A 27,276-nucleotide genomic window follows, 5' to 3' on the forward strand; every position below is an offset into this window, starting at 1 on the left:
TTTGTCGTTCTTAACTGTGAGCTAGTCAAAAGACTGTACAGTGCAATGAGGCTCACACTTTCGCACCTTTCATCCTGTATTGTACCGTAAAGTTGGTATTTTGTTTGTCAACGTAGGATAGGAAAAAAAAATCTTCTTTCCTCTTTGTTCGCGTAAGGAACGCTTTTCCGGTGGGTGAAGAAAAAAGAAAAAGTTTAAAAAAGATGGTGCAAACAAAGAGAAAACAAATCGATGAGCAGCCGAGGCGTGCTAAGATAGCTCTCTGGTTGATTGTTCCAGTTTCCGCACGTTTGCTGTGGTGCATTTTAATCCAATAAAGGTAGCGTAGCGTTTAGGGTTTAACTACAGATTGTGGGCAGCCGAAAAAAAGTAGCAAGAAGCGGTATATCGACGCGTGTTGAACATCCTTTTCCCGCATGCATACCAAACGTTTCGTTTTGTTCGTTGGTTAAAGGTATCAAAGTGGCGTGGTTTGCTTTTCTTCCCCACCGAGACAGAGAGAAAGAGCAAAAGCAACATGTTTGTAACAAACCAAAACGAACGTTTTACAAAACCGCCACTAACCAAAATATGAAAGAGGCTGACATCGCTATTACGCAAACACTTCCTTGGTTGGAGTTAGAGCTGATGTTAAACAACACACAGAACGTTGCTTTATGTGAAGGACTCGCAGAAGACGCATAGGAATGTGTTTCAATTATGAAAAGAAATTTCTTTGCGAACAATCTACTCTGCGGGAAGAAAAGAACGGAAAACAACAAACCTTACTGGACGGAAACGTCTTGGGGTCGATTTTAACGTAACATTCGATGGTCCTTACAGTGCTTACCAATAACCAACTACTCTAACTACCCGCCCTATTCTATTTGCTAATACTCTCTCTGTGTGTCTCACTGGAAAGTTCGATCAGCAGGTTCGATATGTGTGTGTATTGTGAAACTGCAGGGCAGCAACATGTTATTGCAAACTAGCTGATAGGCGCCTTTTACTAGTACTACAGCTAATTTATTTGAAACGACCCGATGTGTTTTTTTTAGAAATTGTTCTCTCATTCCCCACCGCTGGCCTAATTTCTAGGCAGTGTTAGTGACAATGCTTGCTGCTTAATGATGTTTGGTGGAGGTTCTAACGACAAGATGTGAGTTGTTTTAAAACTGTGACCCACATTGTTTTACTGGTGACAGATAATCGAAGCGACCGATGAAAAAGGCTTTAATATGCAAGGACATCCGCTTCCGCAGGATGTACGCCCTAGAAGGTACTTGGTAACGAAAAATAAATAGTTTCGCTATGCTTGGAGTTTACTCATTCGGTGCCCGCCAAGAGATAGTTTGGCCATTTTCTGGGTAGCTCTCGTTGCGATAGTTCTTATTGGCATTTCTAGCATTGGCGATGAATAGCCAGCACTCAAACGTAGAATTTCAGCACCACCGGTACGTGCCGGTTACGAGCAGAGCGTTAGCTGTAGATGATCCATTTCCACTTAACCCGGGAGCATCGGTTTGGATTTAAAATCGAGGGAAGAAAATCGAGTGTGTTTGATTTTTTTTTCTCGCGACACCTTTGAATGCACCGGTTCAATTTCAATCTCCTACCTAGCATCAATCTCAATGAAATGATCACGAAACGAACAGAAAACAAAACAAAAGCGACACATAAGGGAATACGACGTACCGAAAACAGGCCACCAGCAGTAACCTAATCCACAGCAATCCCCCCCGAACATTCAGCGGCGGTTGGGATATTTAAAAAAACAAGAAAATTACCTTACATTAAAAGACAAACGTACTTTAAATATAAATATACAAACTTATTATACATTATAAATGATACATTATTTACTTAGCCTCTCGAAAGCAAGTAAATGTGCAATGGAAGCGATAATATCATATCAAGCGAACGGTGTGAACGCAATCAAACGGAATATGATGATAAACATGAGTTAGGAATGTTAATTGAGATTGAAAAGAAGCAAAAGAGCAACACTCACCCGAAGGCGAAACGTGTATTACAAAGCAAGCAAATACATTGGCAAGCATATGGAGCATTTAAACCAAAAGCATCACCTTAAGAAGTGAAGCAAAGGGAGTAGCTTAGTGAGCAAATGGAAGAAACAACACGTCCTACGTACGATGCTGACAAAATGATGATGATGATTGCAATATTATTGCGGTGTCCTACCGATCAAAGAGGCTTGATTGATAAACAAAAGAAAAAAAAAACGCATTAATCCAAGGATATGTGTAGCAGTCCAAGTAACGAACAAACTTTATCATATACCAAAATACTGTTGGGCTTACAGACAGCGACAGAACACTGAACACAGAACACACGCGTTCAAGTATATACACTCATTATTATGTTTGAACTAATGACGTTGATTGACTAGATTCATCAGCAATAATAAACAATTGTGATAATACAATACACGAGAAGCAAAACACAAGTGAACAAGGAGAGGGAAGGGTAGAAAATGAAACCAAATGGAAGGAGAAAAAGGATCCGCAAAAGCGATAGAAGCACAGGATAATGGTAGGAGCAGCGAGGCGATAGGCAATTCCAACACGAACAACTACTCCATCGGTTCGCCATGAGCGTAGGTGATGAGTTCAATGTGAAGGGAATGTTATACAGAACACAGGCAAGGGACAACAAAAAGTTAGAACAAGGTAATGGAGTGGCAGGATAAGTGGTGGAATACTTAGAGGTTCATTTTCTTCGGAGCTGCATGCCGAGATCGATAGTCGATCGCGGAAGTTAAGCGTCGAAACGCACGCCTTTTTCCGGAAGGGTCGCAGCATATTTCGTTTTCCAATGTGAACGCTTCGATGGCGGAACATTTAACAAAATTAAAGCAATTTTAAAGTGTAACTGTCTCCCCGCATGGGATGTTGTTTACAGTTTTCTTCGTTCTTCAATGTTGTTACTATCGATGGAAATTGTGTCAGATGGAGGTGTGATAGTTGTGTTGAAGTAAACCTAGCAATAGCAACAATCTATCTCATCCACGCTGGATGTGGCTCGTTGAACAGTTCGTGATGTTTGCACATGTGTTATAAGTTCGCAGCAATGTTGATAGCGATGCTCTATCCGGACTGGGGTGATTATTTCTTCCGATCCTTACAGAAGTTACCTTCTGCCTCACAGTACCACACTTTTGTGTAGAACAACAATTAATGCACCAACCAACCAACATCTTCCAGTAACCGGTCATAATCTGCACCCACAACTAATGTTTGCTAGTCGTTTACTTCAATCCCCTCAAGAACCCAATCCGCATGTAATTGAACCGGTGGTGCAGTCGTGCACCTAGTCGTGGGCTAGCCTAAGGGGGTGGCGACGGGGCTGAGGGGAGCTGCACTCCTTATTGCCTCAAGACGATATTATCTGTTGATCCGTTGTTGCTCCTAATGGAACTGAATAGATACAAATATTGCAAATTCAGATAAAATGTGTCCAGAAACATTCGATGCAAGTATAAGACGTGATACGTTAGAGGTGGCATTTAAAAAAACAAAACGCAGGAAAAGAAAACAATGAAACAGGCAAAGAGTAGTGGAACCGAACAAAAGAACAGACGAAAACACCCAACATTAGATAAAGCAAACTACATCTCTTAATACCTAGCGATCCTCTATCGGCACTAAAAGCGAACAAGTAAAGGGAAAACGCAGTCATACCATCTCTTGTTGTCTCTTTAATAAAAAAAACTCTACGTGTGTATAAAACGAATAAAAAGGAAGGCAAAACTCCAAACTATTACCATTAATTCTGAACAGCAGCAAACAATTATACAGTAAGTAAACGCAGCGCCTCTTGCTAAGCAGTAGCAGTAGCGTCCTCTCTTTGATATAGGTTTTGGCGATGTTTTCTACTGATTTGTCTTTCCGCGCTTACTCAATATAACTAACGAAGCTACGCATAAACCAACACTCTTCTCAATAGAATTGGCAAAAGTGAACGAAGGCACAGGAAAGGAAAATAGATGGAAAAACAAAACGCAACTACCATTAAAAGAGAAAAGGGTATATGAAGAGAAGAATTGAACAATTATGGGGGAAAGATGGTCGACAACAGGAATGACGAAGAAACAAAACATAAAAAATGCAAAAGTTTACGAAATGTTATCTAGTTAAGTTTGGCTACAAAGAAAATTACTCTTAGCGTAAATGAATTCGAAAAATTGTAAATAGGAAAAAACACACGCTCATACACACACAAGTACATTCGTACAGAACACAAGAACACATCGGGAAGATATTCTAACGGATCGTCTCACGCAAACAAGAAACGGCACATACGACAGCAACAAACAAGCATTTCTAACGTTGACTCTTGTTGCTGCTAAAAAAATGATAACAAGACCCGAAAAGAGGAAAGCTGTAAACCATCTGATTCTTCGTAGAAGAACTATGGTGGAACTTATTTTATTCCTTTCACATTATACAATACAATAGTAGTGTGGTTTGTTGTATGTATATTGAACTAGTTTTAATAATTTATATGCACTCAGTGCGATTGTTCTTGTTTCTTGCTTTCAAAGTTCAATTTTTGCTAAAAATGGACGCGTCCGACGAGAGGAACGACCGTGCTCGAAAGTATAAAAACATAAATGAACAAGAGTTCAATGAACACACACGACAAAAAAACGGCCAAAACATTAGACAAGGATAACCAACCAACACAAGAACACTTTATGCATATAATGTTGCATAGACAAATTGCACCCAAAACCAAGTGATCAATGTGATGCGAGTTCTTATTCTTCGTTCAATTGTAATGTTATGTAAAATATTAAATTTTTTTAACTTGCTGTAATTTGTATTAATATCAAAATTGAACAATTTGAACACGAAACGATTTAATTAAATTAGGAGCTTTATCGATCATGATAAGTTGTTGGTTTTGTTATATTGCATTGTCCTGTTCGGGTTTGAGTTTCACGTCATTTTCCTCATGATGTGATGTCGTCAAATGTTTAAAACAAGGACGAGAACATGAAAAACTTACATCATGGAAAGCGTTACCGCGATCGTTTCTATGGCGACTGTGACTTGGGTGTGTGCGGTGGCAATAACTGCTAACGTTTGTACATAAAAATGTTGGATTTGAGGGAGATCTGACCATTATCCCGACGCAATCATCTCCCAATTCTTCAGCGTTCGCTTTTTACGTCGTTTGGTGAATTGGTTGCTTCATTGCTGCAAATATGTTTGTGTTTCTTCTATTCCAAATATAGTGCACGGGTAGAAGATAACACACAGCGCACTCGCTTTCACATTTCACAACACACTTACAAAATACACCCGGACACATTCGCATCGCATGCATCTACAAGGGTGGGAGGAAGGGATAAGAGACAAAAAAAGCTTTTTTGGTATATTTCGTATAAGAGCAAATTTTCAAACAAATAACAGATACTAATTCAAAATTGATAATCCAACCAGAAGAAAAAAAACCAATGCGTATAAACTAGCTGCAGATTAATTGAAACTGTATTACGGTTAATACTTTTTAAAAATGTATTTCAAGTATCCTGTAAAAATAAAATGATTATAATGGACCTAAAGTTGTGAGTGTGTAGTTTATTGTAACTTTTAGCAAAACATTCTTATTCATGTTTTCTCTATTTCATACCATTATTTTTTCTGTTTTTGTGATCATAATCTTTATTTTAAAGAAGACGTACCTTTCAAAATATCCCTTTCGTCCTTGGTCGGCCTTGGTGTGTACATCTTTCATGGAATCAAGCAATAGCATGCAATTGTTTTACCCAAGATTTTACCAAGAACCCAGAAATCAGTATTTTGTAAAATAAAATATAATTATTGTTGAAAAGTGGCTCTATTTGGTACATTCTATTAACTCGTGTAATTTTTTTTCTTTTTTTTTTTAACCGAGTTGTGTTGATGTTTGTTCTTAGGTTTCGTTGTATTCTAATAACGTTTTGATGGTGACTAGAAACATACCGGAAATAATTATCAATATAAGTAGTACATACTAGCATAGCCAATTTACGTTTACTTTTCGGTTTGGTGGCGTTTCGTATGCAGTTTAAATTGCACTTATTTTAAATTTTAATTTTGTTCACGAAACAAAACACCCGATGCCGGAGCACCGTTAGGCCATTAACAGTACGCATGACTCAAAAGCACGTGAATTTTAACGAGCCACCACCATGTCGGAGTGTGTGATGCGTCACGATGAGGCGTACCGTTCCGTGGTGCTTTCCGGAGTCTTTGTCTGAGTTTATGTATTATAGGGCGAGCATAATGGTATGCTAATGTACGGTTTTATTGTTCTGCGTTTTTTGCAACTGTATACATTCTAGAAATGAGATGAAAAATAATTACTGCCATCTCAGGAGCGGAGCGGCAGCATGGCAGGAAAGAACCACTCCACTTATCTCTCGTCAAACCCTTTTTCGAGGCAGAAGAGTCAGCTGTCACAAGCCTGTCTGTTGTGGAACCGCCCGGTGGACACTGCTACAGCAGCGTACGAAACTGGTACGAAGCAGCAGGGTACAATGTCAATGCACCGAACTTGCCTGGTGCCACCTTGAACTTCTCGGCGCGCTTGAAGTTTAAACCTGGGTGGGTTGGTGGGTGGGTCGTTGAAAGGAGAGATGCCGCTTAGCGCGAAGAAATGTTGGTCTGCTGGCTCGAGCGAAGAGTTCGCGGGAAAGGAAGTGCGTTGTGAAATAATAAATTCATCGCATTCTTCCCGGCCCGCTCGACGCTCCGAATCCCCGTTGTTTGTCGTCGTCAAAACTACCCTCAATTCAGCGCATCATCAGACGTTGGCGCGCAAGTTCGGTGCACCCATTGTACGCCACGTGACTGCGTGCGCGCGGGATTTGGATGGCGAGGGAGGGTTTCTAGTGCAAAACCAACGGTTGGAAGTCACGTGCAGTGACGCTCTTCTCGTGGCAGAAGCAAAACAATGCATGATCGATCGCGATCACACAAACGTTACCTCTGCTGCCAATCGACGTCTCTACCGGGTTCATTGAGCTGATGTGATCTTCGAGGAGCCGGGCAGCAGTTTTTGTGATTTAGTAGTCTGTGGATAATTAAAGTCAGAAGTTGGCGAACGTTTTCGCCTCACTTGGAGGAAAGCACAAGTTTTCAGTTGTTCTTAGTATAGCAGAATTTTTGGTTGTAGGTGGTAGGTGATATTCAATCTTTTGAACTTATCACAGTTTTTAGTAGACATTTTGGAAGCGTATTTTCGTATTGTTAAAGTGAAACAAAGAGAGAGCTTCGTACAAAATAGGAATAATCAGCAGTGTCTCTAAGGAAATTAAACCGTAGGTAAAAACATACCATCGTCTTTAACCGTCTTCGCACTATAAAATATCATACTATAGTTCGTAAAACGTTTTTTTTACATTCGTACTTTTGTATCAAATTTTTGTTGCGTTATGTCTGAAAGTGATGCGAAAAAATATATAGTGCCAGGTAGATATAATCGTAGAAAAATATGGGTACTTTAAGAACAAATTTGCATCATATTTGTGGTTCATTTAAAATTGCCGCTTTCGATTGAAACACAAGAAACAACCAACATCTTGCAATGGAATGGTGTTAGAGATACGCGTGTAAACTCAGAAATAATTCCGGATGTTACTTCAATGTGAAGGGAAGGACTGCGGGCAAAACGATTATAATCTTTGTTGCATGTGGAATGGCTAATTGGTGGTATTAGATATCGGCAATACGGAAACCATTACATCGTTATACCGAAGTGTCGCTGAGGTGATAGACAATCGGGCATGTTGGACGCTGCTGGATGTGCACAAGCCAACTTTATAAACTCTACACGTGGTTGGCGACCTTACACTTGAAAGGGTTTGCCGCGAAGCAAGTCACAATCGGGGTGATTGTTTCAGCTTCGAGTTGTGTTTTCTTTGCATCAGTTCGCATACAGTCAGTCTTATCTCCATGGTACCGCCATTTGTTTGGAACGATTTGATCTAGTTTAAGCAACCTTTATCGTTAAGAAGACGTCTAGGGAAATCTAATGATTGTGCCAAATCTGAACTAAGGATTTATTTTTCGAAGCAAGTTAAACATCCATTTTATCAGTTGTTTGCCACAATAATGGCACGCACTGTTATGGTACGCAACTGTATTGAATTGGTTCCCGACACGGAAGCCAGCAGGTTTATGCTAGCCACGTGCGTTGACCTTCGTCCTATAGGGCTCGGGAATCGCTCGCCGATAGAAAACACCTTCGGAACTAGCAATCGACAAGGATAAAAAGGAGTGTCGAAGCTGAATGACGAGTATTTGTTTCGCCAACCGAAAGCAATAGAAGAACGACGAACGATTTTTGTATCGACCCAAACACTTGTACCGTCGCAAACTGTTCAATTACATCACTATCGTAATGGTCCATAATTTCCCACTAGAATACGCACCTCACTTTTTGCGGAAGGCAGTCGTGAAGGTGGATAAATTGTGTTTCGTCTATAAAAAAAAACAAGGTGAACGTTTAATCCAACTAACTGCAACTAGAAGAATAAGATTTTGTGGAAAACAACCTATTTAAATTCAGCTTGATCCCATAGTCCAATATTTTTATTTATTGTTTCGTCTTCCATTCGTAGATGGATAGAATATTATGTGATAAGTGAACACAAAATAGTAAGGCAACATACAAGTTATATTTGAATGATTTTGAACAACTTGTCTCAAAAATTAACGATGTGGTAGAATTACAAACCATAAAAATGTTCACTACTGACGCGATGGAAAAAATACTCTTTTTTTAGATAATACCCAACATAAATATAAATATTAAGGTCATCAAACTGCAGGCCCGGAACAGGTTCACCACGGCCAGTATGCATCTTTCGCTTTGAGCTACCAAAATATTGCGTTGATTTATTTTCATTTCTATTTAGCGAGAAACCCGAACCCTCGCCAGTGGCGACATTTCGGTTAACCGGTCATCGACATCCGGGAGGGTCATCTAGGAATCTCGTGTACGATGGCTTTTTTTGTTTGGTGTGCCCATGAACCGATCCATCGCGGTGGTTAAACACGCAGTAAATTTCTTGTTCCCCACGTCGGAACCGTGGGTAAACCACCGTAGTGCAAATATGGTCATCCGTTTAGAGCGATGACCTCGCCCCACCTCGGGGGTGGGTGGACTTTTGGTGGCGAATTTTTGACTTAGATATCGTCGGTCAAAGCGTAGCCCGGGAGCGGAGGAAGAAAGAGCGGGGGTGGTCGTGGCCATTGACTTCTTACCAAGCTGAGCGATTGCACGACTTCTTATCCTGGGCAACACTTGTCACGAAATCACACCGCGGGAAACCTTCAACGGGCTTGTTTGAACGATTTGTACACAAAACGCAACGCAACGAGAATAACCCTCGCACTGGATGCAATGCAACTTCCGCTGATTACGATCCTATGCAGTATATGCAACCGTCATCGATCCCCCTGTGGCAACGCACGTGGAACCACCGATCACGCCGATCTAAGTTGGACGCACCATAAAAGATGCCGTACCCATCTGCACCAGCGGTTGCTTGGATGAAGGGTGGGTGTGCAAAAATAACAGAAGGAAACACATTCTCCGCTGAACGGATTACTCATCGGGTTCACGCTAGAGGATGCATTTCGTTCGTTCGATCTTTGTCATGGGGTCATTTCCCGCGAACGGCATGCGACGGAGTATAGTGTCCCGTGTGTGCTAACTACTACTAAGCACGTGCGGCGCGTTCGGTTAAACAGGCTAAACAATATCCGCGTCGCGAGAGCAAATCATCACGCGAGTAGTGTGCGAGTTTGGATTCCGCGGGGAAGATGGTATCCGATGCACGCGGTGTACACTACGCTGCCATCCACCCCCCGATGCCGGCTACTAATCAATCGTTGACACCGGCGAAGGTGACGCGTACCGGGCAAAGCGCTCGAAAACATCCAGCGTTCCCGCTCGCTCGTTACCGCCCCATGGGGGCGACGCACATGGCAGCGCGGATGGAACACATACGCACGCATCGGAAGCAAACAATCGGCTTGCTTCGATGATCGGGAAAAGAAGATACGCGAGCGCGCGCGCGCGTCGTAGCTGTCGATCCTTGTCGCGTATCCGTTCTGCATCATCCGCGCCTACTTGCGCGCCTTTGGTGAAGAATTTCTGTCGATCTGTTTGGCGGTTCTTTTGTGTGTATGGCTTTTACGCGCGCCCGGGTTTGGTGGGTTCGTATAAAATGTGCTCGGCGTCGAATGATAAATGCGAGTTGAGCATTACCAGCGCAGCCATTAAGACACGGCTGGGCTCGGGACACGCATATCTTTTGCCGTTTGATTGGAACGTTGCTAACCTGAGACACCATGCTCGTGGCCGTCCAGATGCGGTGGTGCCTGGCGTCGGTTGTGTTGACCCTCAGCCAGCTGACGAACATTGAAGGGCAGATAAGTCGTAAGTTTGAATCGCGCATCTCGTTTTGTTTCTCTGAGCATCGGTTAATTTTTCCTTTTCCTCGCCGCTTCACTTTCACGGTGCTTCGGAACATCGCGCACGGGGATTATTAGTATCGTCGGTTCCGTGCGGTGGTCAGCAGCAACAACGGATCGTCGGTGGATTAGACTCGAGCCGGGGTCAAATTACCTACATCGCCAGCCTTACCAAACGCGGTGGTCACTACTGCGGAGCGTCGATCGTCAACGATCGTTGGCTGCTAACGGCGGGTCACTGTGTATGCAGGTGAGTATGAGGCCGGTGCATTTTTAACTTCAGTTCCCTTGATGGTGGTTCATTTCTCCTTCCCCTACAGTGCAGTCAACAAGGTGCTCCGGGCGAACCAGATACGGGCGGTGCTTGGGCTGTACCGCATGTCGGAGTTTGCCGGAAATCGGATCGATCGTGCCCTCGGTGGGGACGGTGCGTACGAGATGGGCCTGCGGACGATCGTGCCACATCCGGGCTATGTGTGCAACAAGCCGTCGAACGACATTGCGCTGCTGGAAATGACTCAACGGATCGATTTTACGCCCACCGTGCGTCCGATTTGCTTGTCGAGCGGTGCGGACGCATCGGCCCGTGTTGAAGGACGGACGGCCGTCGTTGCAGGCTGGGGTTGGCAGCAGGAAAATCGTAATCTCGGCGACAAAGCGGACACTCTGCAGCGCGCCGTGGTTGATGTGTTCCCCAACGAGGAGTGCGAAAGTATGTACCGGCGTGGGAACCGATCGCGCACGATCGCGCGTACGCAGCTGTGCGCAGGGAAGGGTACGGGAGGGGTTGATGCGTGCTGGGCTGATTCTGGTGGGCCGCTAGTGACGAGCGATAACGTGCTGATCGGTATCGTGTCGACGGGTATTGGTTGCGCCAGGCCAGGCTTTCCCGGAATTTACACGCGAGTTAGTGAGTACGCTGGCTGGATTGTCACTGTGATTGACCGGTTTAACGGAAGCTAATGGGAGATTCTGGACCCACGGTGTCTTTTTCTAGTCAAAAATTCCAGTTTGTTGTTAAATTATTTACAATAATAGGTTCATAAGATCCTGCACGCGTACAAATGTTGTTGATTGTAAAGTTAAGAAGCAAATAAATTTAAATATTTTTACTAATGAAAGTTGTTTTCAAATAGAACTCCTGAAAATTTATTCTCCAGAAGAAAAAAACATTCAAATTAATTTCTTTGGTCTTCGAATTGAAAAAGTCTATTTTAAGTTGTTATATTCCACATGATAAAAGTTTCTACTTAAAAATAATTCCCACGACGAGTGCAAAGCAATATTCTTTTTTAGCATATATTTACGATTCAATTAGGTGAATCCACTACTCATAAAACCTGATTGGACTACATTTAAATAACGTTCGCCTTAAGTTGAAAAAAATAAAACTTCTATCCGTAAGGAAAAGTGAGACCAGCTGTGCTTCTTTTTTGACGACGAAAAACAATTGCTGATGGAAACAGTACAACGTGAGCCCGTAATTGACGCTTCCTTTCGTCGTGTTTGTGATGCACTCGACAAGGCGAAAGCGTTGGAAAGAATGGTTGTTAATCTAAATCATACCGGATAGATGATAAAACTATCCGGCTTCCGATTCACTCGCAGGGTATAACGTCTCCGCTTTTTAAGGGATGAAAACTTTACTATCCACTATCCGCTTGATGTACGCTTCGTGTGTAACCGTTAGCGCGGTGGCCAACAGACCATTTGAATTGAGTGGCGGTGCGTCGCGTTGGTACGCGATATTTTCATTGTGCAAATCGGTCATCCTTCCGCCGATTGAACCGAGTATCGCGTCACCGGCACATATGTCCCATTTCTTTATGTGCGTCGTGTGTAGGTAGGCTGTTGCATTGTTTTGTATCACTTGGAGCACTTTGAACCCTAGAAAAATGAATATGGAAACGGTGGTGAAAGGTCTTCATATTCGAACAGAACTGTAGAAGCTTTGTACTTACCAGCTCCTCCGGCTGTTATAACCTGAGCATTTTCTCCAAATATCTGCTTCGATTGTTCCTTTACGGCGCCGGCATGAGAACGCGAGACGATGATAGTCGGGTGTTTAACGTCGGCATCGTATTTAAGGTTCAGCAGAGACTCGGATAGAGCCCGGTCGCGCCAGGCCCAGGTGGTTTTCATGAGAAAAGGGTTGTGTATGATGCCGATCGTCGGAACTCCTTTGATTGCTACACAAACCATAGTAGTCACGTACTCATGGAGACGTTCTAAAAAAGAATAAGATAATTTAAGTGAGCTACAATTCGAAAGGCTAAATCAACTTGATCTACTGGAAAACGTCATTACCTGTGTACTCCTGCGTTGCGTCTAATGGATCAATCCACACGGCCACATCGTCTATGCTAACCCTCTCATCCGGTACCGTAGCGCTCTCGTGGAGGACAGTCGGATCGAGATCAAACAACTGCACATCGGCACACTGCTCCTGCCGGTCGTCCTCCTCCGAGATAATCTTCAGCTTGGGAAATATCCGCAGTAGCCCGTTCTTCATCACACAATTCGATCGATAGTCGGCATCTGTCACGGGATTGTTAGCGCCTTCTTTGGTTTTGCCTTTGCTCTGTTCGTGCAGGTCCCGCGACTTCGAGACGGCCACCACCTCGAAGCCACCGTGCTGGGCGGCCTGAATAGAACCGATCAACAGCTTCCGTAGGTTGATTTCATTCGGATTTTTACCGAACGTATAGCTGACGTTATTTGTTCCACTGCTCCACAGATAGTACAGTATGCACGTAAATAGCACGCCCAGTATCACAAACCCGCACTTATTGATGCGTATCGATCTTCCGAAATTCATTTTCGCTCGTTTTTGTTCGCTGTTACCAAACAGAATGCACTACCCTACCGAGAGTATTCAAATCATTTTGTCGCAAAGGCTCTTCGGCTGGTAATTACGTCCGGCGTGGAATGTTTCCCTTTTACTTTGCTGTGCCACCTCGATCCCCACTGTTTTTCAAAACAATCGACCTTTTGTGACGAAAGCACCTCCGACTAGAGATGGTCAAGTGTGGGAGTTGTCGCATGATAGGGGTTATCATGAAATCGTCGTTTCGTTTTAGCGGTCGCTAAAGGTGCTCATTTGTTCATTTCAGTCGCTAAAAGTTCATTATAATGAACAAATGAGCACCCTTAGCGACGAATGAGCGCCTTTAGCGACCGCTAAAACGAAACGACGATTTCATGATAACCCCTGATACGCTTCAAAGATCAAAATAGGAAGCAACGTTTTCTCAGATTACTACAGAACAATAGTTTCAAAACGAGAAACACTGGACGGTGGAGAAATTGAAATCCATGTTTGGCGTTAACATCCGGGTTTTAAACCATGTGAGCGAGAGTTTAAACCGAGTGCTTTTACTCTCGATGTGAAAAGATTGGTAGCTCGTAATATGATTCTCCTTCAAGACGGTCATCACCACATTGGAAAAATACTGTCAGTTAAACTGACAGCAATCGTAGTTCGTTCGAGGAATGATGTTATCCAGAATGAATATTTTCGTACTTTTTATGTCAATTTTCTTACAATCATCTTATAATTTATAACGTTCTGATTAAATAAACTATACAACAACCCGCTTAATGGTTATTCTAACCACTATTAAAATTCACTCCGACACAACAAACAAGACAGCTTTGGCAAGGAACAGCTGATTTCATTCCATGACGTCATCATAACCCGTTCCACATCCGACGGTGGACGATTCGTAGCTCAAATGTGTGAAACGACGGTGCACTGTTTGGAAGTAACAAATGTGCAAAACATTGAAACATTCCACCATCCCATTGTGCTGGTGAAAGGAAAGATTAGCAATCGGTGCACGAACGCAAAACTAGAGGTATTTTCCCAGCATCATCAACCAATCTCATATTCGGCCACTATTGAAGACGGCGTGAAGAGGGAGTCCCCTGGTCCAGTTTACTTTCGCGTACTTTTACGATTACACGTCGGTCAAAATGATATAGTTTTGGCGTACTGCGTTGGGGCAAAATCATTGACCTTATGCTACACAGCACCGTCCAGTCGATATACGGTTGTGCCACTATATATCATATGCGCGGGACACACCGGTCACTATCAGTCGTACGACACGGATAAGGAAAACGACAGTGTTATTGCTTGTCGGAAAATAACACTTGCCATCGAACTGCTCCAATGTTTGTACGCCGAGAAGCTGCATGAAAATGGTTTCGGCCGTAAGACGTTCTGCGTCGGATCCTCCTGCGTACCGTTCCGAAGTTCACTGGAATTGGAACACTCGACCACCATGACGGAGGGTGAATTATGGCAGTACTTCGCATCCGAGCTAGTGCAGTGCAGGGAGTACGATTTAAAGCGTGTTAAAATAGTTGCCTTTCTGAGCAGTACACGCTTCGAAGGAATCTCCGATGGGGACTACTCGTACGAGAACATCCGGAAGAAAACTACCGGCCACGCTGCCCTCGGAGGCGGTGGATTAGCCCTGTTTGGGACGGGTTGCCTGTACACCTGGCCCACTACGCTCGAGGCTGTATGCGATGCCTTTTCTTCCCAGCGGCCAGTCGACTGTGATAAACTTCTGGACGATAGTAACTACAGAAGAACGTAATTATTTGAATTCCCCTTCGTCGTCATATTTCGCACATCAGTAGTAAATTGATTGATTCGTTGTAGGTATGGCGGCTGTTACGCCACAACCCTTGGCTCGGTTTGCCACGAAATGGGGCACATATTCGATCTCGGTCACACACCAGACAGTTCCATTATGGGTACCGGACTGGACGGGATTGACAACGTGTTCGTCGGTTCGAGTGCCGCTACTGGCCCAAAACGACTGATAGAAACAAGACCACACGGACCGACCGGTAAGCTTACGCAGCTGAAGCGACCGGGTGACGTTTTCCGGGAGCGATTGGAATCGAAATGTAACGACGGAATCTTTTTCGCGCTCAACAGCGCCGTTACATTGAACCATCATCGATGGTTTAATTACAGTTTTGCTAATCCGGATGATAACGGTAGCGAAATGTTGCATTATGCACACAGCACAAGAACGATTACCAGCACCGATTCACCGATCGTCTTGGTGGAAGTCAGGCTTACCTCAAACGGAATGATGCAAAAGTTTTGGACTTTTCCGCAAGCGAAGTGTCCGGCTAGTTTTACGATTCCGAAACTTTCAACATTTGTAGACCGAACCCTCTTTGCGATGAATGCAGTTGGATGCACTTTAAAAATGGACCTAAGCAGTATCAATTAAACTACAAATTCCATAAAACTATACATCAGTATATTTTGAGGGAAAGATTTCTTAGTATATTGTCCTATTAATCCGAAAAATTGAAACATTTCAACGATCTAGTGGGTCATGCTGGGTATGCTTTATAAAACAATGTATCAAACATCCTCAAATAAACAGAATTTATGTTAGTCATGTTAAAAAATATAAAAGCTTGAATATTTATAGTAGGTAATTCAAAAAATACCACAGCATAACATTTTTTTGTTATTCAACAGATCTCTTAATATATTTCTAAAACCAGCTAAAAATTTTCAGGAAAATCTGGTACATTTCATTTGATAATTAAAACATACTGATGTTTCTTGCAGTTCCGAACAATTTCATAAAAATTATATAGGAGCACTTCATTCATATCGATTCATATCCATTGCATCCATTATTTTCCGACGAAGGCAACCTAAGCAAATTAACGGTGGGGGTTACCTCCTGCAATCTTATCTCGTTTATTTATGTACGACTCCCGCCTGGCTAGGTCCTACTTTCGATTTATCGCGTCCATATCGTGATTTTAATGCTACATCAACCATTCTGATCCGAACACTCTCCCCATCTACCATTCTTACAGATATGCAATGCTCGATTCGAAACTTGATTCACATAGCACATTACTGCTCGGTGGCAGTGCTTGACACTGAGGGACGGCACTGTGACCCGTACCGCGGACACGCATCCTGCGATAACGAAAGCAACCAGCACTCCTAAACTGTTTTTGATAAGTGGCGAAAAGGGTGTTGCTTGATAAGATTAAACATTCCAAACCTACCGCTGGACCTGTAGTCGTCGGAAGATCGCGTTCGAAGATAGAAGCGCGCGAACCAGTTCGCTACCGTAGACCGGTTCCGACGCGCCTGAAGACGTGGTTCCCGTAGTAACCGGTGAGTTCTTGGACTGTTTGGTTCAGTTCGTTGTGCTAATAGAAGCCGCGTTTTAAACACTCAATAAAAAGTGACGAACGATGAGTAGCGAAAACGAAACCGACCTAGCCGTTTGTGAGGCAAAGATCCTCTTCCGCCAGCTGAAACCCTTTCCAACGATCGACGAGACCAATGGCTACAAAATAGACACCCGACACTTCATCGAAGCGTCGAATCAGATCATAGATGCCATGGGTAAGTATGTGTTATTTCCTGATTGCCTTTGGAATGGAGTGGATTAAGCTATATATTTTTTAAACACACAGGATGCTTTGGTAAACTTTTTTCCCCGGTCGTGAAAGACATGAGACAAAATGTACAGGTAACATTGTGTGAAACTTTGTGCTGGCAGTTGACGTTCTAAATCATGTGATACGGAAACTTTTGATTTTTTTCGTAGAAAGTTGCTGATAAGTTCAAACAAAATGAAACATTGTTCATGTACTTGGAGGATTTAATTCTTAAAGATGCGAACGGCAAAGATGTTCCGTTCGATACGGTGACCGATGGATTACTGTGGCTCAAAAGGTAGGTTGTATTTTTTCCCAATATTACGGCAACCATTCAAACTCACTTTGTAATTCACCCACAGGGCGTTTGAAATGATTGAAATGTTCTTTCGCAACATGCTGGCGGATGAAACGCGTAGCGAACAGGTGAAACCGCACCTCCGGGAAGCGTACGAAACGTGTTTACTGCCGTATCATGGATTTTTAGCCCAGAAAGCCTTTCAGGTAAATCCCTTCGGAAGTGTGAATTTCGATAAGACGGGGTTTTTTCGTTACCATACGTTGAAAGTGCCAACGTACGATAAACACATAATAATGGTGTGCTTCTTTTGTGTGCCAGGAGGTTCGTTATGTTATGGGTGGGCTGTAAAACGATACTGTTGACCAACTGTAGAAGCCATATTAAGTCAGTTGAATTGGTTCCAGACCGTATTACATTTGCTGACGGTTAACGAACCATGCGCCACTAATACACTGTTTTCAGGGCCAATTCGTCGGCATCAAGCTGCTCTTTGTTGGTAGTAGGCAGTGAATTGCACGCGCAAGGTTTTTGTTTGGCATCGTTAGGAACCAGTTTGGGCTTATTAAGTTTAACTTTGCCATTATCGGTAGCAACATTGACGCGACGAGAAAATGTCGCGTTGTTGTCGCGCCAATGTTGCTACCGATAATGGCAAAGTTAAACTTAACAAACCCAAAGTGCTTCCTAACGAAACCAAACAAAAACCGTGCGCGTGCAATTGACTGCATACTACCAACAAAGAGCAGCTTGATGCCGACGAATTGGCCCTGAAAACAGTGTAAGTGCTAGTATGGAAGCATTCATGTTGCAGGCCTTGAGAAGACTTTGATAAAAAATTTCAATTTTATTGTGAGCGAAAAATAATTAAACGTTTTATTCTATTTATACAGCTGCTTCATTTGTACGTTCCCAGTCGAACGTCGCTACTGGGCACAACGGAGACCAACGCGGACAATTTGATGGCGTTGAAGGAGTTTCTTGAGGGTTTCCGAGCAAATTTAACCCACCTGAATGATTTCTACACGAAGCATGACTTACATAGAACTTACAAAGCGTAGAATTTGTACTGCAATAAAGAGGAAGTATATTTATATTTAAATATAACAATGTACAGCGAAGTTTAATTTTGCCTTATTTTGGCTATGATAATGCAGCAAATATAACCGGACTAACCCGCCAACTCAGTGATCAGCCGATACGATACCATAGTTGTTGTCAATGTAAAGCTTAAAATCCATGATCATACAGTCAGTAAATAATTAAAACTTATTTGCAAGGTTTGTAGCAAAACCACTAAAAGCTAGTTTATTCAACAACCCTTTCAGATTTTGAATTGGATCGCTCAGTTGCACCATTCTTGCCCATATAATGCCATCGTTCCAGCTGGAACTGTTTCCTTCGAAAGGCGGACAGTTTTCGCATCGCTGGAACTCCTATTCCGATCTGCAGAACCAGTGTACCGGTCGCAATCGATTGCACCACGGTTGGTAGCAGGTGCTTTACGGTGTGTGTGGCCATCAGCAGATAGACTTGCAGTGGCAGTTGTATGAGGAACGACAGTATGAGGAAACCGGCAAAACTTGGTATCTGAAACGAGCCGGATGGAAATGTTTGTTTAGAAGCGGTCGCTTCTAGCACTCATAAGAGTCATTTTTGTCATATTACCGCGCTCATAAGGTTCCCTGTAAAGCCTAGATAGAGTCGAACCACTTCCAACGGTATTGCGACGATGAGCGAGAGGATGGACAGTATTTTTTCGATTTCATTAATATTGGTGAACTGGGGAAAATAATTTTATTATTAACGTTCTGTTCATGCCGCTTACCTCGTAGCATAGATCATTTACCTCATAGTTTAAAAATATGATTGTCACTAGAATCCAAATTCCGGCGAAGTAGACATTGAAATGGATCAAGAGTTGAACCCACATGTTGGAGATCACTTCCTCCTCTAAAATAACAACGCAAAAGAAGCAAATCCACGGAGCACCACGTTGAGAAACGAGTAGTATCTAATGTAATTGCATACTTACCTTCATAGTCGCTTTTCCTTGCAATAGTTTTATCATTTTCCTTCATTGTTTATCTTTTTTGAGTTTCAGAACCATTAGTTCGATAACTGTTTGAAGCCCCATTGCATTTCCATAGCAACCGTTTCGACAACATGTACCAGTGTTTGGCAACGGAAAGTAGTATGCTCTGCTGGGGTTTATACAGGCATGATTAAGAGGATGAAACGAATGTGCAAACTCGGAAAGCGTCTACTATGGTAAATACCGAAAAAACATACACAGCAGATAGTGATAATGGATAAACAGATTTTCTTTTTTTTATTATACGATAGTATTCATGCCACAACATTCTGCTTCCCATCGAATGCTGTACACGAATAGATAACTGTTAATATTTAAAAAAAAATAGAAAATATAGGAATGGAGACTCGATACCTCATGTCGAAACCCCGGCTGCGGCAAACAAATTGCTGTTTTCTGTGGGAGAAAAACGGTGCACCCCTAAAGAAGTCCCCTAGCATAATTTTTCGTAATCTTTTGAATGCTTCATGTTCCATCCTGCTTTAGCAGAGGCCGTCTACTCGCGTCACATCCGGAAATGTTCGCTATGTAAGCGGAAATATGAAAGAAGATATTTTTCCACTTTCTCTCTCTCTCTCGTATCTCAACGTGTACGTCGTGCTAAGGTGACCACAAGGGAGAAGAATACTAAAATGCGGGCGTTGACGACAGGGGATGACGACATTAGGCGGCAACCGATTTCTCCTGCAAGCACTTTTGCGTATGATTTATTTTATCGCCCAAACTCAGTGCCATGCCCTGCGAAGGTAGTGGAGGAAAATGGAGTAATGCTCATTAGGGAACCGTTCGTTCAATGTCGGTATGGAATGGCGATATTTACCTGACTTTTGGCGCGTATTCTAATGTGGCCGGTAACGGGTGCGTCCGGTCGATCCAGTGGCTTCTCGATGCTGAGATTGGCCAGAGCATCCTCGCCGAAAATTGATCTACGGTACGGGAGATAACGACAACGATACAGAGAATTATTTCTTGGAATAAACCAATCGCTTCGCCAGGATCACTTACCTTGCGTACATATTGGCAGCCATAAATCCACACTGGCCCGATAGTGCCTTCTCCGGGGTGAGGCACTTCATGTTGGTCGACTTCAGCAGCAGCCGCAGGTAGTCGTGCAGGTCGGTGAGCGTCGTGTTGACCGACACCTTGTTCTCCCACTCGAACTCGACCCACATCGTCCGGAACTCGGTGTCGGTGCAGGTGGCCGGTAGAATGTAGTCCATGATGTCGATCTGAATCGTATTCAGTACGACCACATTCGACGAGAACGTCGTGTCGTAAACTGGTAAAGAAACGATTAGAAGATCATTAAAGCTAGGACAGATAATGTTAGTCTTCCCGATGCCACTTACCAATATTGCCGAAAATGATGCCGTTCTCCGTGGAGGACACCTTGACATTTGCCTTGATGTTGCAGAAATCGTGCGGAGCCAGCACGACTGGGTGCGGTTTCTCCACCAGCTTCAGATCACCGACCGTGGCCAACTCGAGCGTACAGTTCTGCAGCGTGTCGCTCGTCTGGTTCACGATCAACACGTCCAGCACGATGTCGTACTGATTGACGTGCACATAGGCCTCCGCGTACACCGGATCGGAGAAGCCGGTCAACTGATTGACCTTGTTGAGTTTGCTGTTCGGCGAGGCAATGTCGGTCAGCGCCGTGCTCTTCGTACCCGCGAGCGCCTGATTGAGGCTAAGCTCGAACACGTTCTCTCCAAGCTGATCGTTCTTCCCGTTAGCCAGCTGTGTGAACGCGATCGGATCGTCCGGTTGAATTTTGGCCGCGTTCTTCTGTAGCTTGTCCTTCTTCTCCTGAGCCTTCTCTTCGCTTTGCGCGCTAAGCATGTGCGCCAGGGCATTCCGGCAGCTTTGGGTGAAGATTTCCACCACCTCGGGTGTGCGCAAGCTGAGCGTTTTCAGGCAGAGATAGATACGATCGGTGTCGTCGTTCGTGATCGCCTTCGTCGGCAGGCCGGACTTGCCGAGGTGCAAAATCGAGCTCATGATAAGCATAGCGCACGTGCACAAACGATTCTGTTTCTTCTCATTTGGCTCCAGCTGGATAAACTTGAGCGCCAACTTAGTCAGCGTCGATGCAAGCGTGGCCGCCACAAAGAAATCGCCATCCATCATGTACTGCCGCAATGGAGGCCGTTCCACCTTTTTGGTGACCCTGGAGGAAAAGGGAAAATTTATTATTATTAGTATAACATAGACATAAAACATAGAAACAATTCCCTAGAAGCATTCAACATAAAGAATACAGTTTAAATCATTTAATGAACCTAAACAAAATTTTTGCAAATATTGCCTCAAACGTTCTTAAACTTGGTTAAACAAACAACAAATCAATACTTACGGTGCAACACTGAACGCGCTCTGCGTGGCGTACGTGCCATCGGAAGTCACCTTGTTGGTGTTATTGACCACCTCCGCTGGTTTTTGTTCCTCCTCGCTGGTTTCATTGCCCGCGAGACGGCTCTGCTCGGCCTCAACTATCGGCACTTCGCCAAGCGCACGATTGACAACGCCGATCACTTCCATGATGTCCTTCAACGAGTTTGCGTACTCGCCAAGAATCCACAGCGTAGTGCGGTGAATTTTGGCCGATTTGATCGCCGGGAACGCTTCCAGCAGCTTTTCGATCACCAGCGGCTGCAGGTGCGAAAATTTCTGAATCGCTTCCCGCACAAACACCAGCACGTCGCCCGCAGCGAGCTCGTTCGAGTCGGATAAAAATTCAACCAGCACCGGAATGACGGCCGCGGCCACATCGGGGAACTTGATGCAACAACTGTGCAGCGTGCGCACGAGCAGCTGCCGATACTTGCCCGTATCCTCGTGCTCGATGTTGTGTGTCTTGGACACTTCCTTCTTGAGCACCAGCACCATCTCTTCGATGTTGCGCGAGGACACCAGGTCCATCGCTAGGGCAAGGGTTTTGCGACGTACCTCGATGTCCGTGGCACTGAGGACACGCAGCACGTCCATCACCAGCTCCTGCATGATGCGCTCGATGTTTTCATTCTCCTTCAGCGCAATCAAACGGTCGAGCACGATCAGCTTCACGTTGTTATCGCTCTCCTTGACGATTAGATCGATGTAGCAGCTTACGGCGGCCTTGATTGCCGTGGGAGCGGTGGACAGAGTGACGAGCGTGCCGGCCGCTTCGTAGCGCACGGCGTTCGAGGACGAGTTTAGCAGATTATAGATACACCGTATGAAACGCGACCGCTCGGCCGGATTCGCGTGACACACCTTGTAGATCAGCTCGACGATCACCAGCTGCAGGATGTCACCAAAGTTGCTCACCTGATCGAGACAGGAGGCCAAATAGTTGAGCGCTCGCTCCTGGTCGGCATGCAACAGCATCAGGAAAGCGTTTCGCTTGCACGACATGTCCTGCTGGGTGTCGAGGAAGTTTGCGATCAACTCCGGACCATCTGGCACGAGCCAATCGAAGTTCTTGTAGATGGTGAAAATGGCCAGCACGGCATTGCGTCGAACGTATGAGTGGCGGTGCTCGAGGCTGGTCCGAATGGTTGGCATTAGGGGTTCGAGCAGCTCCGGTTCCTTTAGCTTGCAGAGGAATCGCAACGTGGCGCCGCGAAGAAACTCGTTCGGGTGCTGCAGATCCTTCCGGTACGCATCGCACACCAGTATCATCTCCTGCAGTAGTTTCCCATCGGCGGAGGTTTTCGGGACAATCTCCCAGTAGATCAGCAGCAGCTTCTTGAGGGTATGGTTTTGCAGCGGAAGCACGAACCGAATGATCGTCATCAGCAAGTTCGGTAGCCGTTCTCCCTGCAGCATTAGCTGGATCACTTTTTTCAACGTTTCTATTTTCACGTTCACTTCGCCCTTCTCTGAAAGATGATCCAAAACATGGTGGTATTTCCAAGCGCTCTATCGAATGGAGCGGTTCATCGCCAACTTACCGAGATCCTGCTTTAGTTGCATTTCATTGTACGGCTCGATTTCGGGAGGATTTATTATCGTGTAACACGACATCCCCTCGGACACAGACGCCATATCCGCAATCTCCTACGGGTTTTACACCGATGCAAATGGTATGACTTTACACACGATCACAACGTGCAACAACCGGCTCTGATGAACTTTTCACTCCCCAAAGTTGTAGGTGATAGCGAGTAGGTGGTGTTTTACACGGATTAACGTGTTACTTTCGAGAAATTTTATATTTTTCAGCCTATTTTAACTCCCTTCGCGCAGTGTTTCACTTTACTCAACCCAATTTTACCATTCGATGACAATTATCAATACGTGTCATGTATTACGTTTATAACCGGCGTGTCATTTCTTTTCAGAGCTGTCAAAGTCACTGAACAAGGTTCATAGCAAGGTTGCTTGAAAACAATTTCATGATAACTGGTGGGAACGGGAATTGTAGCAAATTTACCTTCAATTAGATTGCATTGAATTGCTTGCTTTAGTTCCTATCACTTATTTTTCATAATAAAATGGATTTTTAATAATTTTTCATACACAAAATATTGATGTATCGACCTCGGTAAATATCATCACCTGTCACAACAAAAACTTGCCGATCCTTGCTTTCAAACATCCTCTGCATTACTAGTTCATAAATATGTTTGTTTACAATCGTATGGCCGATAGAAAAGGTGAGGTTTAATTGTTAAATCAATGTTGCAATCATTCAAACCATGGGAAGTTTAGAGGATGCCATCGTCACCGGTTTTATTTGCCGATTGTGCTCAAAACAGAAACGTTCGGTAGTTTTCATCTTCGGAGTAAGAGGCACCAAGCTAGATCTGGTGAACAAAATCAACAACTATCTCCCGATACAGGTACGGCCTATTTATCCAAGTCAGAAAACCCACAATGCACAGACACTTCACTCAAAGGTCTTTAAAAAAATCTCAAATATAGATCAATGCCGATGATGATCTTCCCAAGACAATTTGTGAACCGTGCTTGGAAAAGATTCTACAGCATCATCAAATGATCGAACGGCTCCAACAGGCCCAGAAACGATTCTTGCTAATGCGCAACGAAGAAACGCACCAAACAACCGTTGCTCCAAGGAAGGATATACCAGTGGTATCTGAATCAGCACACAGCTCCAAAACTACGAACGATAATCCAAACGATCCAGCTGCAGAACTACTAAAAGAAACTCCCAGTATCGCTACCATCAATCAACAGAATGATACTGGCAGCAGTGAGATCAGTAAAGCCATTAAACGTTTGAGGGCCGATCAACAAAACGGAGAGGCAGGTAGCGATGATGCGGAACCGTATGTTTCGGATGCGAATTCTTTAGGTCCTACTGAACCATCGCCTGCAAAGGCTCCATTAGCTCGGTTGGGATCAGTTCGTAAAAGGAAAAACCATTCACGTACAGCGAAAATAGTGAGAACGCGGCTGAAATGAAAACCCTAAAAAAAGTAGGTTTAAGTGTGCATAAGTCCATAAATATTCTCAATAAAAAATAGACAATGATCTTTTCTGAATCACAGTTTTGTCCAATGAGAAAATTTAAGCGATTGCTGTTTACACTGTCTTTATTATTATTTTTCGCTTGTTCACGTTCTGATCTTTACCTCTTCTCTCCACTTTCAATCCTGGTACTAGATTCTTCAACAAATATATACATAGTGCAACATATCACTTTGTAACGATACAGCACATGTTATCTTTGTGCCTAGGACACATTAAACTATTCCACTATTTTACTGTTTCACTTTGCAACGCGTGTTATTTAATCACACAAATTATATCGTTTTTAACTATAATGTGTCTCATTAGTGGTGTTTGCACTACAGAGCTGTCAGAGAACAAACTATTGTTTGGTACGTAAAAATGCGTTTTATGTTGCATCATCAGCAGAAAAACGGGATTCAAACGAATGCTATAATAAAGAGCGAATTAGAAATGTGTTATCATAATTGAAAAATTATCGCTCAAGATGAGTTTTTTTAGAAGTAAGAGGAGTTATCGTTTGAGTCTGAGAAAAAACGATGTGAAAATGCAATGACACAACGTTGAACTGTACTCTTCTTAAATACAACCAACCAACAGGTGGAATAGTTTAACGTACCATGTTACAGCAGTATTGCACATTGAAAATAAGTTTCAACGAACCGCAATACGTTAAAAATGAACAAATTTCCTACTTTTGTTTGGGATTAGTGTTAGCTGGCATGGAGTTGAGTTGTAATAGGTAATTTAAGCTACGAGTGACTATCCCTTGGTTGCGTGCTATCGAGAACTCGTCGTCTGATTCGCTTGCAGAGCTGTCCCTATAAAAAACTTCGTTATCGATAATGTCTAGCGCTTTGGTAATGACGCCACTATTACCACTATTTTTGAGTCCGTCTTTGGAGCCGACATCCGGTATGGCAGGAATATACAAAGGTTGTTCACTTTTACTTTTCTTCGTGAACCCTGGTAGTTCGTCCAAAATTTTCGGTTTCCAGGAGGATTTCGACTCTGTGGAAATGATGCAATATTTCGTTATTATCCTGCAAACTTCGATGATATGTAGGTCAGACTAAACACCCACCGAGATCTGCAACTACCCGCGCCATTTCTCGAATTTGTGTGTCCTGGCGTTGAACTTGGAAAATTAGCTCATTTATGGTAGCCTGTAATTCCAGCTTCTCCTGAATGGCCATTTCTTCTTTATTTTCCTCCTTTCTCACTTGCCTACAATTGATCAGATAGTGATGCTATAGATGCGATGCATTCCAAGATCCCCTCCCACTTACCTCTGATATTCCAGCAATAGTAAGCCGGCACCGATAGTGAAGATGATAATTTCGCCAAGCAAATTCGCTCCCAGGTCTATGGCCATTGCTTCGTTCAGTACCGGCACCGTGGTAGGCTTGCCCAAGTTCAGGGCCCACATTTTCGTCTTTACCTCCATCCAATTGTAAAACTGAGCCGGAGGCATACAAACGTACTTCCGAAAGAAGGGACTGTTTTTCGCACGCTCTTTTAGCAAGTTTGCAATCGGTTTAGATATCTGTTTCATGGCCAGTACGCCAAGTTTGGCGGCCGGGAATGCACCCACAACCATGTTTGCTCACGTTGATACACTGAACAGAAAGAAACTGTGAATAAAAGGTGTGCAGTTGAGAAAGTTTTGCGGTACGACAAAAGTAAATAAATTTATGCAATCTCTCGTCAGTCAAGCGAGACACCTTTGACACCTGTCAACGTTTTTATACCAGAAAGACGAAGGTGTATAGATGTTACGAGCATCGATCGGCCAAGCTAAATATACCAAGTAAATCTTGCACAGGGTGATTGTTGTAAATGGAAAAATTATACCTCTTGTAGTTTCTTCTATTGATCAACATGTCGTTTCACATGTGGTAAAATTATTTTAATTAAAAAAGTTCCGTCTAATAGGCGTTTTTTGGTTTATAACAAGTTAGTTGGAAATACTATTTGTTATTATTTATTCATTATTTGAACAACCTCGTTTTGCAACTTCGAAGTGCAACGCGAACGTCAGTCAGTCACGTAGGCACGTCTGAATTTCAAACCGTCGAATGGAATCAAAACAACGCTGGACAGCGTAGTGGATGGACGTATTGAGTCGGTTAGTTTCCCGAACAAGTTCTTTCCTGTTTCTCACCAGCTGAATCTTGCACCGCTAAAGATTATCCAATCGATAACTCTGGTCCACGTATCCGGTGGAAGCGGTCGTTATTGAATTTAACGATAAAACCGATTTACCCAGGATCGTTGGAAAAGTAAGTGCGTTGTGTTTTTTTTTTGTATTTTTTCCGTGCGCGAAATAGTACCAGCTGTTTCCATTGTTGATGCATTTTAACGGTAAGGTAGTCATTGGTCTACACAGCAGCGTAAAGTCAGGTTACGTGGAAATACGTAAGTGCGTCAAAAGTTCTTTTCTCCATCGGTGTGTGACGTAGTTGGGATTCCGAATCGTTTTTTATTGCCCCATGTTTGTGGCTGAC

The 27,276-nt window shown here is 43.6% G+C and overlaps 8 protein-coding genes across 8 annotated transcripts; 4 read left to right on the plus strand and 4 right to left on the minus strand.

The window, feature by feature from the left end:
• The first annotated feature begins 10,349 nt into the window (after positions 1–10,349).
• LOC131284870 (transmembrane protease serine 9) lies at positions 10,350–11,435 on the plus strand. The gene is made up of 3 exons (XM_058313729.1): positions 10,350–10,437; positions 10,551–10,722; positions 10,793–11,435. The coding sequence occupies exons 1-3, from the start codon at positions 10,350–10,352 to the stop codon at positions 11,433–11,435; spliced, it is 903 nt and encodes a 300-aa protein (XP_058169712.1).
• Positions 11,436–12,035: 600 nt separating this feature from the next.
• On the minus strand, positions 12,036–13,403 carry LOC131287133 (putative inositol monophosphatase 3). The gene is made up of 3 exons (XM_058316152.1): positions 12,780–13,403; positions 12,434–12,700; positions 12,036–12,359 (listed from the first exon to the last, which is right to left on the minus strand). Exons 1-3 carry the CDS (start codon positions 13,288–13,290, stop codon positions 12,100–12,102), a joined length of 1,038 nt encoding a protein of 345 aa, XP_058172135.1. The 5' UTR covers positions 13,291–13,403; the 3' UTR covers positions 12,036–12,099.
• A 795-nt stretch (positions 13,404–14,198) lies between these two features.
• Positions 14,199–15,730, plus strand: LOC131287840 (uncharacterized). Its single transcript, XM_058316926.1, has 2 exons — positions 14,199–15,075; positions 15,145–15,730. Exons 1-2 carry the CDS (start codon positions 14,207–14,209, stop codon positions 15,728–15,730), a joined length of 1,455 nt encoding a protein of 484 aa, XP_058172909.1. The 5' UTR covers positions 14,199–14,206.
• A 965-nt stretch (positions 15,731–16,695) lies between these two features.
• LOC131288465 (uncharacterized) lies at positions 16,696–18,280 on the plus strand. Its single transcript, XM_058317600.1, has 5 exons — positions 16,696–16,881; positions 16,953–17,008; positions 17,087–17,214; positions 17,279–17,420; positions 18,108–18,280. The coding sequence occupies exons 1-5, from the start codon at positions 16,728–16,730 to the stop codon at positions 18,273–18,275; spliced, it is 648 nt and encodes a 215-aa protein (XP_058173583.1). The 5' UTR covers positions 16,696–16,727; the 3' UTR covers positions 18,276–18,280.
• A 242-nt stretch (positions 18,281–18,522) lies between these two features.
• On the minus strand, positions 18,523–19,295 carry LOC131284871 (transmembrane protein 17A-like). Its single transcript, XM_058313730.1, has 4 exons — positions 19,250–19,295; positions 19,064–19,167; positions 18,883–18,996; positions 18,523–18,804 (listed from the first exon to the last, which is right to left on the minus strand). The coding sequence occupies exons 1-4, from the start codon at positions 19,293–19,295 to the stop codon at positions 18,523–18,525; spliced, it is 546 nt and encodes a 181-aa protein (XP_058169713.1).
• A 242-nt stretch (positions 19,296–19,537) lies between these two features.
• On the minus strand, positions 19,538–23,449 carry LOC131290062 (coatomer subunit beta). The gene is made up of 6 exons (XM_058319442.1): positions 23,245–23,449; positions 21,666–23,172; positions 20,659–21,479; positions 20,315–20,588; positions 20,130–20,235; positions 19,538–20,047 (listed from the first exon to the last, which is right to left on the minus strand). Exons 1-6 carry the CDS (start codon positions 23,336–23,338, stop codon positions 19,973–19,975), a joined length of 2,877 nt encoding a protein of 958 aa, XP_058175425.1. The 5' UTR covers positions 23,339–23,449; the 3' UTR covers positions 19,538–19,972.
• A 492-nt stretch (positions 23,450–23,941) lies between these two features.
• Positions 23,942–25,148, plus strand: LOC131284872 (uncharacterized). The gene is made up of 3 exons (XM_058313731.1): positions 23,942–24,135; positions 24,218–24,566; positions 25,114–25,148. The coding sequence occupies exons 1-3, from the start codon at positions 23,992–23,994 to the stop codon at positions 25,146–25,148; spliced, it is 528 nt and encodes a 175-aa protein (XP_058169714.1). The 5' UTR covers positions 23,942–23,991.
• A 137-nt stretch (positions 25,149–25,285) lies between these two features.
• LOC131287364 (putative OPA3-like protein CG13603) lies at positions 25,286–26,390 on the minus strand. Its single transcript, XM_058316407.1, has 3 exons — positions 26,059–26,390; positions 25,854–25,996; positions 25,286–25,780 (listed from the first exon to the last, which is right to left on the minus strand). Exons 1-3 carry the CDS (start codon positions 26,367–26,369, stop codon positions 25,461–25,463), a joined length of 774 nt encoding a protein of 257 aa, XP_058172390.1. The 5' UTR covers positions 26,370–26,390; the 3' UTR covers positions 25,286–25,460.
• Between the last annotated feature and the right edge of the window lie 886 nt (positions 26,391–27,276).

This window comes from Anopheles ziemanni, chromosome 3 (genome assembly GCF_943734765.1).
Source record: "Anopheles ziemanni chromosome 3, idAnoZiCoDA_A2_x.2, whole genome shotgun sequence".
NCBI classification, from domain to species: Eukaryota; Metazoa; Arthropoda; class Insecta; order Diptera; family Culicidae; genus Anopheles; species Anopheles ziemanni.